Below are 13,930 nucleotides of genomic sequence, written 5' to 3'. Positions count from 1 at the left end.
TTAAGGACTTACCAATTTCCCTTGCAATTCTGACAGCTTCTTCTGCATCCTGTAAAAGCAGGAAATGAGACTCAACATTAATCCCATGAGGCATTGCACAATGTCTTTAGGGCAGTCATATATTGCACTACTGTCTCCTCCGATTCATTTAATGTTCAATTTTACTACCTTCTAACCCTTTTCATTCAGAGAAATGTAAAATTAATACCATAAGTGGAATGTAAATTCTACCTCATCATTATTATATTAAGAAACTCAAAGCAGTTGAAATGAGCTGGCAGGAAGCACTACCAGAATTGCCAATGATTTGGTGCAGTTGCCGGAATTTAATGGCAGAATTTAGATGTTTACAATCAATACTGAATCATAAATCAGGTCATTAAAGCTTGTCCGCAGCCAGCTTGTTTCTGTCCAATATTATGTGTCATGTTTTCCTAGATTCTGTCAGCAGGGGGAGTTGATTCTCTATTGTTTGGGAGTAGTTGATCAATTTTGCAGAAATATAAAAGTTAATTTCCAGTACCTACAGGAATTACGAATTGTTCCAAAAAATCCTTTTGGTAATCTGCATTACCTTTTCTTTTCTATTGTTTCTTTCTTTTTTTTTTCAGGTACATATTTTATCTCTACAATTGTATCTTGTTACATAAATTAAAACTTTAATTTCAATGAACCAACTACTGGAGGAAAAAACTCCAAAAAGCAAAAGAAAGAAAATACCTTCCTAAACAGTAAGGGGTAAAAGTTTATCCATTTAAGGATTAGTTATTGCTAAATATTAACCAATGCCACTTCTACCTCTAAGAAGATGAAAAGACAAAAACTTCCCTTGAATCTAAGTAATTTCACTGATCATTAACCCTCACCTAACACATCCAACACAGGACACTGCTGAATCATTTCCCCAAATAACAATAAAGATAATGTTGAAATCTAAGCCTCCTTCGTGTGTGTGGGTGTGGGTGTGGTGTGTGTGTGCGTGTGTGTTTGTGTAATTCAGTGACACAAACTAAACTACCACAAAGACTGACAATATTGTTTTGAAACCACAGCTGGTAAGTGTGACTGAATTTTTAGAAAATGACTAAAATGCTGAAGTGAAGCCCAGTGTTTTTTAAGCTTTTAAGCTAATACATTTAAAATGTAGAGCAACCATGTCAGAATCCTCCGAGAAGGGGGCGGGGGGGATGTTTATAACTGGTTCACTTATGTCTAATAAAAATCTTCCTTAAAGTTCTTCAGTACCTAATAACATCCCCTGAATAAGGAGGTTGGCAGGGGAAGTTGTCAGAAAAATTTAATTTCCTTTCATTAGCCAGTCTGCTCCACAAATAGGTGCTTGTTAAGTTCAAAGGGGTCCTGAAAGCGACATCAGTTTTAAGTTGTTTTTTTTTTTACTCCAAGCAGTCACATCTGCTAATGAGATTTTCCAAATAACAATTGTTTTCAAGTCAGAGATAAATCTATATCTCCCACCCTATGCCTTCGAAAATCAAGGTTTACTGCTTTATTACACCTTGCTGTTTTCGCTGACCCTACATTCTCCAAATTTTAGCTTAAAGGGATGAAAATCCATGAAAAGGGTCATTTAAGAATGTTAGTGGTTTCCACACATTGAGTTGGAAGGTTCTTTGTTCCAGCCAGTGACAGTTATTGGAGAATACTTCCCCTTAATAGCCTCTCTGTCAGGAAGTGTTAAACCTGCCAAATGCGAACAATTAGTGCCTCTTGAACAAAATACAGGAAGAGTGATGGCTGATGAAGACTGGATTATAATAAACCTAGAAGAAAACTTTTAACATTTCTTTCCAACGTGATGAGAGAAAATAAACTGCTATTGTAAAAAGTTCATCACTTGAGAGAACTAACAGGCAAGTTTTAAAAGGTAATTCAAAAATTCATTAGACATATTTTGTCACTTATTTGAATATACATGTTATAGCTGGGTGTGTATGGATATATAAAGCCATATCTATATCTGACACAGCAAATTAAAAATTCCACTGCCACAAATCCAACACTTCTATAGCATGCCACAAAGCAAGCTTATCTTTCAACTCAACAGCATGCTAAGTCTTCTTACTATGAAAATTAGATTCTTCTAAATGAACTTTCAAATAAAATCAAGCTGCCTTAAAAATTAACTTTTCACTTGTCACTCATTCATCCAAAAATACTTTACTGAGGACCTATTATGCACTGGACATTAAAAGCTCTATTACTGTTTCAATAATAAACTACTAAATATTATACACTCAGCTCCAATATGGTCTTTGAGAACATGAAGTTTTATTATCAGGCTCTACAAAATTACTTTCGAAGAGATAAAAAGCCCTATATAGCTCCAAATTCAATGGCACTAAGTGACATCACACTGTAAAGGTTGCCTATAACATCATAAGTTTAAAAAATTTTAATCAAACTCTGAATCAACTAAAAAAAGGACCAACAATCATCACAAAAGATTAAATTAAAAGCTCACAGAAAAACAGTTCCAGAAGCACAATATCTGTGCTCAGCCTTGCTCCTAATTACAGAAATACAAATTAAAACAATGAGATCTCACTTTTCCTCTAGCAAATTAAAATCTGATAATGGCCAGGATGACAAAGTTAAATACTTCTCATATTACTGGTGTCATAGAAAATGGGATAATCTTTTTAAAAAGAAATTGTCAGTCTCTACCGAAAGTTTGAGGACACGTTATCTTTTGTTCTGAAATTTTACTCCTGGGAAGTCATCCTACAGATATACCCACATGAGTGAACACAGAGAGACATACAAAGAAATTCATTATTTTGAATTCGTTGGTGGTGTTTTAATAAGAAAAAAATTCTGAAAAACAATTTAGTAAGCCTTCAACAAAGGACTGGTACATCCATAAAATGAAATATTAGCCTTTAAAAAGAATGCAGTTGATCTATATGTTCTTATTCAACCACTTATACATTAATTCAATAACTATCTGCCCAGCAACACTACATGAAATACATCTTCTGCCTTCATGGAGCTTATTACAAACTAATGAGAGAAACAGAAAATAAACAAATCAATTGATAACTAAAATAAATGTTACATAGAAACAGAGTACTCAGGCAAGAATACTAGGGAGAACTTCTTTCAGACAGGCTGCTCAGAAAGGGCCCTTCTGGAGTAAAATATTTAACCTAAGGATAAAGACATCTAGCCAGGCCAAGCACAGTGGCTCACACCTGTAATCCCAGCACTTTGGGAGGCCAAGATGGGAGGATCACTTGAGGGTAGGAGTTTGAGACTAGCCTGGGCAACATGGCAAGATCTCTATCCCTACAAAAAAATACAAAAATTACTGGGTGTGGTGGTGGGACCTGTAGTCCCAGCTACTTGGGAGGCTGAGGCAGGAGGATTGCATGAGCCCAGGAGGTCAGAGCTGTAGTGAGCCATGATGGCGCCACTGCACTCCTGCCTGGGAAATAAAGTGAGACTCCGTCTCTAAAACCACACACACACACACACACACACACACACACACACACACACACACATAAACATAAACAGCTAGCTACCATGGAAAGATCAGGGAGAAAGAACATTAGACAGAGGGAACCACACATATAAAAATCCTAGATGAGGAAGCAATTTAATAGGGAAAGAATATCAGGCAGCTAAAGCTGAAACACAGTAAGGAAGTGGCAGCAAAGCACAAGATAAGGAGGTATGGACGGCGTGGCCCTGTTCTGGCCAGGTCTTATGGGATTTGGTACACGGTCCAAGATGCCTTGGTTCTATACAAGGCAATGACGAATGACAATTAAGCTTTAAGAGAGTAACTCTTACACTGTAAAAATAAGCAAAATAAAGTATATACTGGGGGCGGGGGTAGCAAGTTGGAGTACACAGAGTATGACCTTACCTACATTAAGACAGAAATACACATTTGAACGCACAGGAAAGTTTAAGCATTAGACAGCTACAGAAACCAATTTACTGCTCAAAAGTAGGACAGACAGCCGGGCATGGTAACTCAGGCCTATAATCCCAGCTACTCAGGAGGCCCAGGCAGGAAGACCACTTGAGCCCAGGAGTTCTGTACTGACTTAAGCAACATCGCAAGACCTTGTCTATATTTAAGAATAAATAAATAAATAAATGTAAAAGGTAGGATTAAAAGTTGTAGGAAAAGGGAAATTAAAATTGTATGCTCTTAGGTACACGTTGAACTTTTTTACCATAAGAATCATAATTCCATACTTCATATTTTCATAGTTTAAAAATTAAATCAGCCATGCCTGAAGTTATCAAATTATTAATGATTTTGAGAATATTAAATGTTATCAAAACAAACTAGGAGTCCCCAAAATCACTTAAGCTTTTCATGACATCCCATTGCCTCAAAACCAAGTTTGAACTCCCCAGGCTGGTTTCAATACTTGATCCTGTCTGCCTAAGCATGAGTGTGTTCATCTTGCATCTTACCCTGCAGCCCAAGGCCCAGGCAGGCTCCCCAGCCTTGCACAGCCTTCTCAGTTCAGCCAGCCTCAGCCAGTAACTCTCTCCCCTTTTACCAAACCAGCTTTTATTACAATAGGCCCAATTCTGGGCCCTGAAGACACGGGACGGAACAAGAAAGACATCACCTTGGCCAACAGATAATTTACAGGCTGGTGGAAAAGACAAACCTTAAATACAGCCACACAGCAGCTAAGGAATGATTATGTGGTGCATGTTATGCACAAGTTTTAAAGAGGGCATGTGACAACAGGGGATCTCTAATCCAAAAATAGATTCCTGAAAACTTTCTCAGGCGTGGTAACTGAAAAGACACCTAAGAAATAGAAGCGTAGTGAAAAACAGTGTCTGGGACCTGAAGAGAGAGGCGAGGGGAAGGCTGGGCCTCACAGCCGCATGAGAGAAACTGAACTGTAGCCTCAGAGCAAGGAAATGAAGGGCTCGCTCTGGTTGCAGGCTGGAGAATTCTGGCATAGCATCTGCTTACTTACGATGTGCACTGTCCACCCTCTGCACCTCCCTAGCCCATTAAAATGTAAGCTCCATAAGGACAGAAACCCTTGTCCAGCTGGTTCAAGTCAGGTATTTCAAATCCCGAGCACGTGCCTGGCACAGTCGTTATTCAACCAACAGTTGTTGGAAGAATAAATGAATGAATGAACAAACAAATGAACACTTTGAGAGGCAAGAGGGATCTGAAGAGTCAGGCTGGGAGGCAGTAGTCTGGGTGACAGGAAAATGACCATTTCCTCCCAGAGTCCAGGGTGGCATGCTTCCAGTTTCAGCTAATGCCATGTTCTTTCTTTTTTTTTTTTTTTTGAGATGGAGTCTGTCACTCAGGCTGGAGTGCAGTGGCACGATCTCGGCTCACTGCAACCTTTGCCTCCTGGGTTCAAGTAGTTCTCTTGCCTCAGCCTCCTGAGTAGCTGGGACTACAGGCAAACACCACCACACCCGGCTAATTTTTGTATTCTAAGTAGAGACAGGGTTTCACCATTTTTGGCCAGGCTGATCTCTAACTCCTGACCTCAGGTGATCCGCCCACCTCGGCTTCCCAAAGTGCTGGGATTACGGGCATGAGCCACCGCGCCCAGCCTGCCACTTTCTTTAGAGTGCCTTTCCAGTCCTCCCACACCTGGCTAGGTATCATTGCCACATGAACACATACACCACGCCCTGCAATTATGCAGCCCTTTTCACACTTAATCTTCATGAGGGCAACAACTAGCTGTCTTACTCTCTACTAAAGCCCCAGAGTTTAGCAAATTAACGCAATCAACACATTATTTCTTCCATGAATAAACAACTATCCGCATCAGCTTCCATAAAAATTAGTCTGTTAGGATAAGACACAATCTCACAAATGCCAACAGAACTATTCATCTCCAGAGCAGCGGTTTTATAAGTGAGTTAACTGACATCCAAAGGCAGGGGTTCAGGGCAGGGACTCAGAACCAGACAGGCTTCTGTTAGAAATGCTTGTTCCCCAGTGCCGTAAAGAAACAGCACTGGAACATAAATTTAATTTCCTCAGCAAGGCCATGTTTCCTTTCTGCAGAAAGGGTACACTCGCCAGCAGTTTTGCCATGAGAGTACACTGAACAAAGGAGACAGGGTCATTTGCAACCTGAGGCGCCCACCCTACTGCTGTGTCCGGTTTCCATTGGCTGGAACAGGACCTCACATTTTGTATTTGTCCCAATTGGCTAACAACGTAGAACTTTTTAAAAGAGGCAACGGCAGAGGAGAACAAAGGAAGGAGGAAGTAACTTGTGGAATGCTGAGAAAGGTAAAAACACCTTCAAATAAGGAAGAGGAACAGGCTATGAGCTAATGCTTGCTTGGACCAGTATAAGCATGCCAGGGCAAATATTTAGGCTAAATTGTGGGAGCTAAGAACATAAAGTACATTGATTTCTTTATTACAGCTCGCAGATATTTAAGCATGTTAGCACAGGTCTTAGAATAAATTTTGCTTCTAAGAGAAGTTACTATTTATTCCTAATTAGATGGGGAGGAAAGTCTTTGAAGAGGAACCTCTACTTTACTTGTTACACTTCGGTTTTGCTTCAGTTTAAAACAAGGTGCACTCAGTGAAATACTGTTGGCATTGGGCAAAACCAAGCCCAATATTTTTGGGATTCTCAGTCCAGCACTTCTTCCACCACATCATGCAACTTCCAGAGTTTGAATTTTAGGTTTTGTAAAACCTGCTCTTCTAAAAAATATAGTTCTACTCCATAATTTTTAAGTAAAGTGTTGCATTAGGAAAAAAAAAAATCAAATTCTACATGGCAGTAAGTTTTCAAATTGAAAAGCCACAAGTTTAAGTTATAATACAAAACAAAAGAAAGCAGCTCATTTCAATGTATAGATATCAAACTTTATTTCATGAAAATGTAAAAGGTTAAACTTTATTTTACTAAATATACTTTGTGCTTTTTTTTTTTTTTTTTTTGAGAAAGAGTCTCACTGTGTTGCCCAGGCTGGAGTGCAATGGAGCGATCCCCACTCACTGCAACCTCCACCTCCCAGGTTCAAACGATTCTCCTGCCTCAGCCTCCCAAGTAGCTGGGATTACAGGCACACACCACCACATATGACTAATTTTTTTTGTATTTTTAGTAGAGATGGGGTTTCACCATCTTGGCAGGCTGGTTTCGAACTCCTGACCTCAAGTGATCCTCCCACCTCAGCCTCCCAAAGTGCTAGGATTACAGGAGTGAGCCACCGCGCCCAGCCTTTGTTCTTTATTTATATAAAATAAATATATTTTAAACAAAACAACATTATCTCTTCACAAATACAGCTTGGCAATATTTGAAGAAAAAGTGGAGCTGATTATTCTTAACACTCTTTAAAATATTCTTAAGACAGCTCTCACATCTATGATTACACGACACACAATACATGAAAATATGAAAGGGCTTAGAACAATAAACTCTGTTAACGTAATGTTCAATAATATCCTATAATTTATTAAAAGAAAATTTCTGACACATTACATAATAATCCTCCCCAAAGTGGAAGAAAAGTCAAATATGCCAGGCGTGGTGGCTCACGCCTGTAATCCCAGCACTTTGGGAGGCTGAGGCAGGCGGATCATCTGAGGTCAGGAGTTCGAGACCAGCCTGGCCAACACGGTGAAATCCCATATTTACTAAAAATACAAAAATCAGCTGGGCGTGGTGGCATGCGCCTTTAATCCCAGCTACTCTGGGGGCTGAGGCAGGGGAATTGATTGAACCTGGGAGGCAAGAAGTTGCAGTGAGCCGAGATGGCACCACTGCACTCCAGCCTGGGTGAAAGAGCAAGACCCTGTCTGGAAAAAAAAAAGAAAAAGTCAAATATAAAAATTTCAGCAGAAGTGATAAAAACAAATTTGATGCTATTCATTTTCCCTTAAAATTTTTTCATTTGAAGTCTTTAGAACAGTTTTATTTTCATATCACAAGTAATACAATTGAGAAAACAAAAAGTACACAAAAAAGTTAAAAATTTGTCAGCAACAATGCTCAGATGATGGTATTCCTGATGGTTTCCAATCAGGAGGTAGGAAAAAAAGAGTCCAATGATATCTATTCTTCTAAGTGATAAACTACCCGGTGGTCCATTCTTTCTGTAATCCCAGCTTGTCCTGAGGGAAGGCACACTCAGGTTCTGAAGCTATTTAACTCTTTTGAGCACGGATGGGGAAAGAGTTACAGGAAAGTACTAAGAATACAATGCCAAAAGAGTAGCTTAAGAAACGGAGAAAAGGGAAAGAAACCAAGCAAACCAGTACCCATTTCTTTTATTCCTCTTATTCCTCTATTACAAAACAACTCACATTAAGTGGGCTCTATCACCCAACCCAAGAATAGTAACAGTAAAAAGTACTATTTAACTGTGAATATGATGGGAGTGGTGGATGATGCTACAAAAACTAACTAAATGGTAGTAAAAACTAACCAGAAAAAACGTGAAAAGAGTTAACAAAAATCTGGTGCCTTTTCTGCAAATGTCATTTATTTGTTAATACCTAGAACATGGCCTGCAGGGTAACCAAGCCTTGCAGTTAAGAGCTCAGGTGTGGGCCGGGCACAACGGCTCCTGCCTGTAATCCCAGCACTTTGGGAGGCAGAGGCAGGCGGATCACCTGAGGTCAGGAATTCAAGACCAGCCTGGCCAATATGGTGAAACCCCGTCTCTACCAAAAACAAAAACAAAAAAATTAGCCGGGCGTGGTGGCGCATGCCTGCAATCCCAGCTACTCAGGAGGCGGAGGTTGCAGTGAGCCAAGATAGTGCCACTGCACTCCAGTATGGGCGACAGAGCAAGACTTCGTCTCAAAGAAAAAAAGAACACAGGCGCTATGCCAGAAGGCTTGGGCTCCAATACTGCTTCTGTGACTGTGACTGAGTTACTAGAGTGCCTCTCTGGTATTCAGTTTCCTCATCTGTAAAATGGACATAATAACAGTATCTATCTCATAGGGTTATTAAGAAGATGAAATTAGTCAAGGCTGAAACACATTAGAACAGTACCTGGTCCACAGTAGGTACTCAATTAAGGTTAGTAATTATGAGAAAATGGGCAGCCCGCCACCCCAAACTACCATGTTGGTACCTTCCCTGCCTGGCCTTACTTCTTATATCCTGTGTCATTACTCATCTTCTGGACCTAGATAACATAGAACTAACCCTGGCGCTACAATACTGGAAAAAACATGTACTTCCTCTCTTATAATGCACTGGATCAGACGATCTACGAACTCGGTATTGCTGGTGAACAGGGCAAAACACAGGGAAGCGCAGAAAACACTACAACAAAGACAGGCACATTCGAATCATTCTTCCCAGATGCTAAACACCCATACATTTTGATAGTGGTATTAGTGTCAACGCCGACCACCATTCATGATTCAGACATCCTTCTCACTTGCTACTGCCTACTTACCAATCCTTAATTTTCTATTCTGTGGATGAGAATCCTGCTACCCATTCATATGAAAGTCACTTAGGAGTTTACTTTCCTCAGCTGGTTCTAGAAGGGAATCAGTGACTGTTTATTAAAAAAAATAATAATTTGTTTCAAGACACTACAGGTAAGAGTTATATCTGTACCCTAAAAGCTGTCCTCAAACTATTCTGCATTCCTATATAAAGCAAAGCAGAAACTTTTAAACAATCCTGGGCTCAGGAATGGCTTTCTAGCTTCCACATAATCCAGTTAACTCAAAGTCAGGCAGAAGATTCTTTCTGTTTTAATATACTTCCAAATCTTTCGGCCGGGCACAGTGGCTCATGCCTGCAATTCCAGCACTTTGGGAGGTCGTGAAGGCGGATCACTTGAGACCAGGAGTTCCAGACAAGCCTGGGCAACGTGGCAAAACCCTATCTCTACTAAAAACACAAAAGTTAGCCAGGTGTGGTAGCCCACACCTGTAAACTCAGCTACTTGAGAGGCTGAGGCACAAGAATCACTTGAAACCGGAAGGTGGTGCTTTTCAGTGAGCCAAGATCGCGCCACTGCACTCCAGCCTGGGTGACTGAGCGACACTCTTCGTCTCAAAGAAAAAAAAAACTTTCTAAAATTTAGTACACTTTTCTATCATTGTAAAAACAGCATAGTAAAAATAATTGAGTCTTTTTTTCCAAAATATAAAACCTTTGAGGCTTCATCAGGAAAACTGATTTTTCTTGGTTTAGCAGGGACAAATACACTAATGTTTAATGTTATACTTTCTAATTGCTGAGACACAGCTTGTCTCCAATTTTTTGGTTTTTGTTTTTAGGGTCTTTTTTAAATGATTTCCTTCACACTAGCTTTTTTAGTTATTTGCCTCCTTCTGCTAAAGCAAGAGTGCAGTTTTTAAAATCTGGCTAATTAGGTGATAAAAACAATTACTACTTTAAATCTACACTGCCTAATTTACAAAACTCATTCAAATACACGGCCATACTCTGTTCTGTGGTGTAAATGGGTATTACTATTTCCTCTTAACGAACAATTAGAACTAAAAGACATTAAATAAATTTCTTCTGAAACTGGTGTGTTAATAGGTATTACAACCAAATGCAGTAAAATAATCATCAATGATCCTTCCCTCCACTTCACACCTGACAGTGAACAGATCACATAATCCCATGGATTCCACTTCCACTATCTTTCTCAACACCATCTACTTTGTTGCATACAATACTTTATTTTAGGGGTCTACCGTTTCTATCCTGGATTAGAAGAGGATCCTAATTTGTCTACCAACTTCAAGTTTTGCCATGCTCCAATTAATTTTCCACACAACAAACCAAAATGAGTTTTCTAATGCCACAATTCTGTCATGTTAACTCTTCTGCATGAAATTATTCAGAGGCTCCCCAAACCACAAGAATAGCCTTCAAAATAAGTTACATCACATTCAAGCCCATACATATCTGGATCCTAATTTTCTCTCTAGCTCCCTTTCTAACCGCAGCCCCTCATACTACAAATCTGCAGTTTTCCAGAGTTCTCACTGTCTCTTACCTCCAGGCTTTTGCAATAAGATGTTTTCACTGACATTAGAGCTGTGTCCATCATCAATCTCACTTTTCAGCTAACTCACTACCACTCAGACTTGAGGTTTCACTTAGCTATCATTTCCATTGGAAAATCTGCAATGATACCTAAAACTAGGTTACATGCCCATCCTATATGCATAGGCCCCTGCGCCTTGAGCTTAGCATTACCAAAATGTAGTCAATTGCCTGAATATTTGCAGTCCTCCTGAAGAAGTGAGAGGTGACAGCGTGCTGGCAGTCCTCACAGCCCTCGCTCGCTCTTGGCGCTCCCACTTTGGCGGCACTTGAGGGGCCCTTCAGCCCACCGCTGCACTGTGGGAGCCCCTTTCTGGGCTGGCCAAGGCCAGAGCCAGCTCCCTCAGCTTCCACAGAGGTGTGGAGGGAGAGGCGCAAGCGGGAACCAGGACTGCTAGCTGCGCTTGCGGGCCAGCTGGAGTTCCGGGTGGGCGTGGGCTTGGCAGACCCCGCACTCCGAGCAGCCGGCTGGCCCTGCCGGCCCCGGGCAATGAGGGACTTAGCACCCTGGCCAGCGGCTGCGGAGGGTGTACTGGGTCCCCCAGCAGTGCCAGCCCACCGGCACTGCGCTCGATTTCTCCCCCAGCCTTAGCTGCCTTCCCGCCGGGCAGGGCTCGGGACCTGCAGCCCGCCATGCCTGAGCCTCCCACCCCCTCCCTGGGCTCCTGTGGGGCCGGAGCCTCCCCGATGTGCGCCGCCCCCTGCTCCACGGCGCCCAGTCCCATCGACCACCCAACGGCTGAGGAGTGCGGGCGCACGGTGCGGGACTGGCAGGCAGCTCCACCTGCAGCCCCGGTGCGGGATCCACTGGGTGAAGCCATTTGGGCTCTTGAGTCTGGTGAGGACATGGAGAACCTTTATGTCTAGCTCAGGGATTGTAAATACACCAATCAGCACCCTGTGTCTAGCTCAGGGTTTGTGAATGCACCAATCGACACTCTGTATCTAGCTACTCTGGTGGGGACTTGGAGAACCTTTGTGTTGACACTCTGTATCTAGCTAATCTGGTGGGGAGATGGAGAACCTTTGTGTCTAGCTCAGGGATTATAAACGCACCAATCAGTGCCCTGTCAAAACAGACCACCAGGCTCTACCAATCAGCAGGATGTGGGTGGGGCCAGATAAGAGAATAAAAGCAGGCTGCCCGAGCCAGCAGCGGCAACACGCTCGGGTCCCCTTCCACACTATGGAAGCTTTGTTCTTTAGTTCTTTGCAATAAATCTTGCTGCTGCTCACTCTTTGGGTCCACTCTGCCTTTATGAGCTATAACGCTCACCGCGAAGGTCTGGAGCTTCACTGCTGAAGCCAGCGAGACCACAAGCCCACCGGGAGGAACGAACAACTCCAGACGTGCCACCTTAAGAGCTGTAACTCTCACTGCAAAGGTCTGCAGCTTCACTCCTGAGCCAGCGAGACCACAAACCCACCAGAAGGAAGAAACTCCGAACACATCCCAACATCAGAAGGAACAAACTCCAGACGCGCCACCTTAAGAGCTGTAACACTCACCGCGAGGGTCCGCGGCTTCATTCTTGAAGTCAGTGAGACCAAGAACCCACCAATTCCGGACACAGAAGGCTTTAAGCTCTTTGAAAGCAGGATCTGTGGCATGTTATTCATTGATTTAAAAAAAAAAAAAAAGCTGTGATCCCAATTCCTGTCTCCAATATCTTAATGTGCATGCCTTTCACTCTGCTCTCCAGTTCCTGAGATCAAGGTAATGAAATGTTGAATAAAATTAAATTTGTTAAAGGCAAATACTTGATACCAAACAATTACTTGATAATTACATTTTAAAACATTAGTTTCTCTCTAAGGAAAAGGATGATTCAAGGACAGATTAATAAGCCATTAAAAAGAAGAGTTGCAGAAGACCACTGAAGTACTGCACACAATGCTTTAAAGGGGTATGGGTAAACTGTCTCCAGGTAACATCCTACATATTCAAATAAGAAAGGAACAAATGTTTGAAGGAGAAATGTAACAAACTAAAATTGTATCATAACTGGTGGAAACTACTTGGGGAAAAAAAATAGAATATAGTTACCAAGGAAAAGAATTTAGTCTTAAAAATACTGTAGACTAATTTTAAAGAACACTAAACATTTTTTAAAAGACAGAATTACCTGTAATTGGCATATGCACTCTGCCAATGAAAAACTGTTGCTAAAAACCCAAGATAATCCAAAATTCGGTACTATTAATTTCCATCAGCAAACTTCTATCTGCATAGATATTCTCAAAAGTAATCTTATACTCAATATATCTAAACTAGTAAATGTGAATGGTGTAGCTCCGAGTGAATGTGGAGTCACTATACCAGAAACCTAAATTAATAGCCAAATTTAAAAGAAAAATATGTACAGCCTCTTGTATCAGAAATAAAAACAAACTAAAAATAAAACTAGTATTAAAAATTATTTCCAGTCAGGCACGGTGGCTCACACCTCTAATCCCAACACTTTGGGAGGCTGAGGAGGGCGGATCACCCAAGCTCAGGAGTTCAAAACCAGCCTGGCCAACATGGTGAAACCTCATCTCTACTAAAAATACAAAAATTACTAAAAAATTACTAATTACTAAAAATACAAAAATTAGCCAGGCATGGTGGCGCATATCTGTAATCCCAGCTACTCCAGAGGCTGAGGCAGGAGAATCGCTTGAACCCACGGGGCGGGGATGGAGTGAGTCCAGATTGTGCCACTGTACTCCAGTCTGGGCAACAGAGTAAGACTCTGTCTCAAAAAAAATTATTTCCACCAGGCGCAGTGGCTCACACCTGGACACCTATAATCCTAGCACTTTGGGGAGCCAAGGCAGGTGGATCACTTGAGGTCAGGAGTTTGAGACCAGCCTGGCCAATATGGCGAAACCCTGTCTCTACT

At 41.4% G+C, this 13,930-nt stretch overlaps 1 protein-coding gene across 3 annotated transcripts in view; it reads right to left on the bottom strand.

The window, feature by feature from the left end:
- PCCA (propionyl-CoA carboxylase subunit alpha) overlaps positions 1-13,930 on the bottom strand; it is a 446,563-nt gene that overhangs the window by 299,332 nt on the left and 133,301 nt on the right. For all 3 annotated transcript variants that reach the window (XM_001149000.7, XM_063792625.1, XM_063792626.1), the window contains exon 8: positions 13-49. In XM_001149000.7, the coding sequence (XP_001149000.5) occupies positions 13-49 (37 nt within the window). The remainder of the gene's footprint in view (positions 1-12; positions 50-13,930) is intronic.

Source organism: Pan troglodytes, chromosome 14 (genome assembly GCF_028858775.2).
Source record: "Pan troglodytes isolate AG18354 chromosome 14, NHGRI_mPanTro3-v2.0_pri, whole genome shotgun sequence".
Lineage (NCBI taxonomy): Eukaryota > Metazoa > Chordata > Mammalia > Primates > Hominidae > Pan > Pan troglodytes.
Note: the sequence above shows the minus strand (reverse complement) of the source record. Positions and strands in the feature narration are given on the sequence as shown.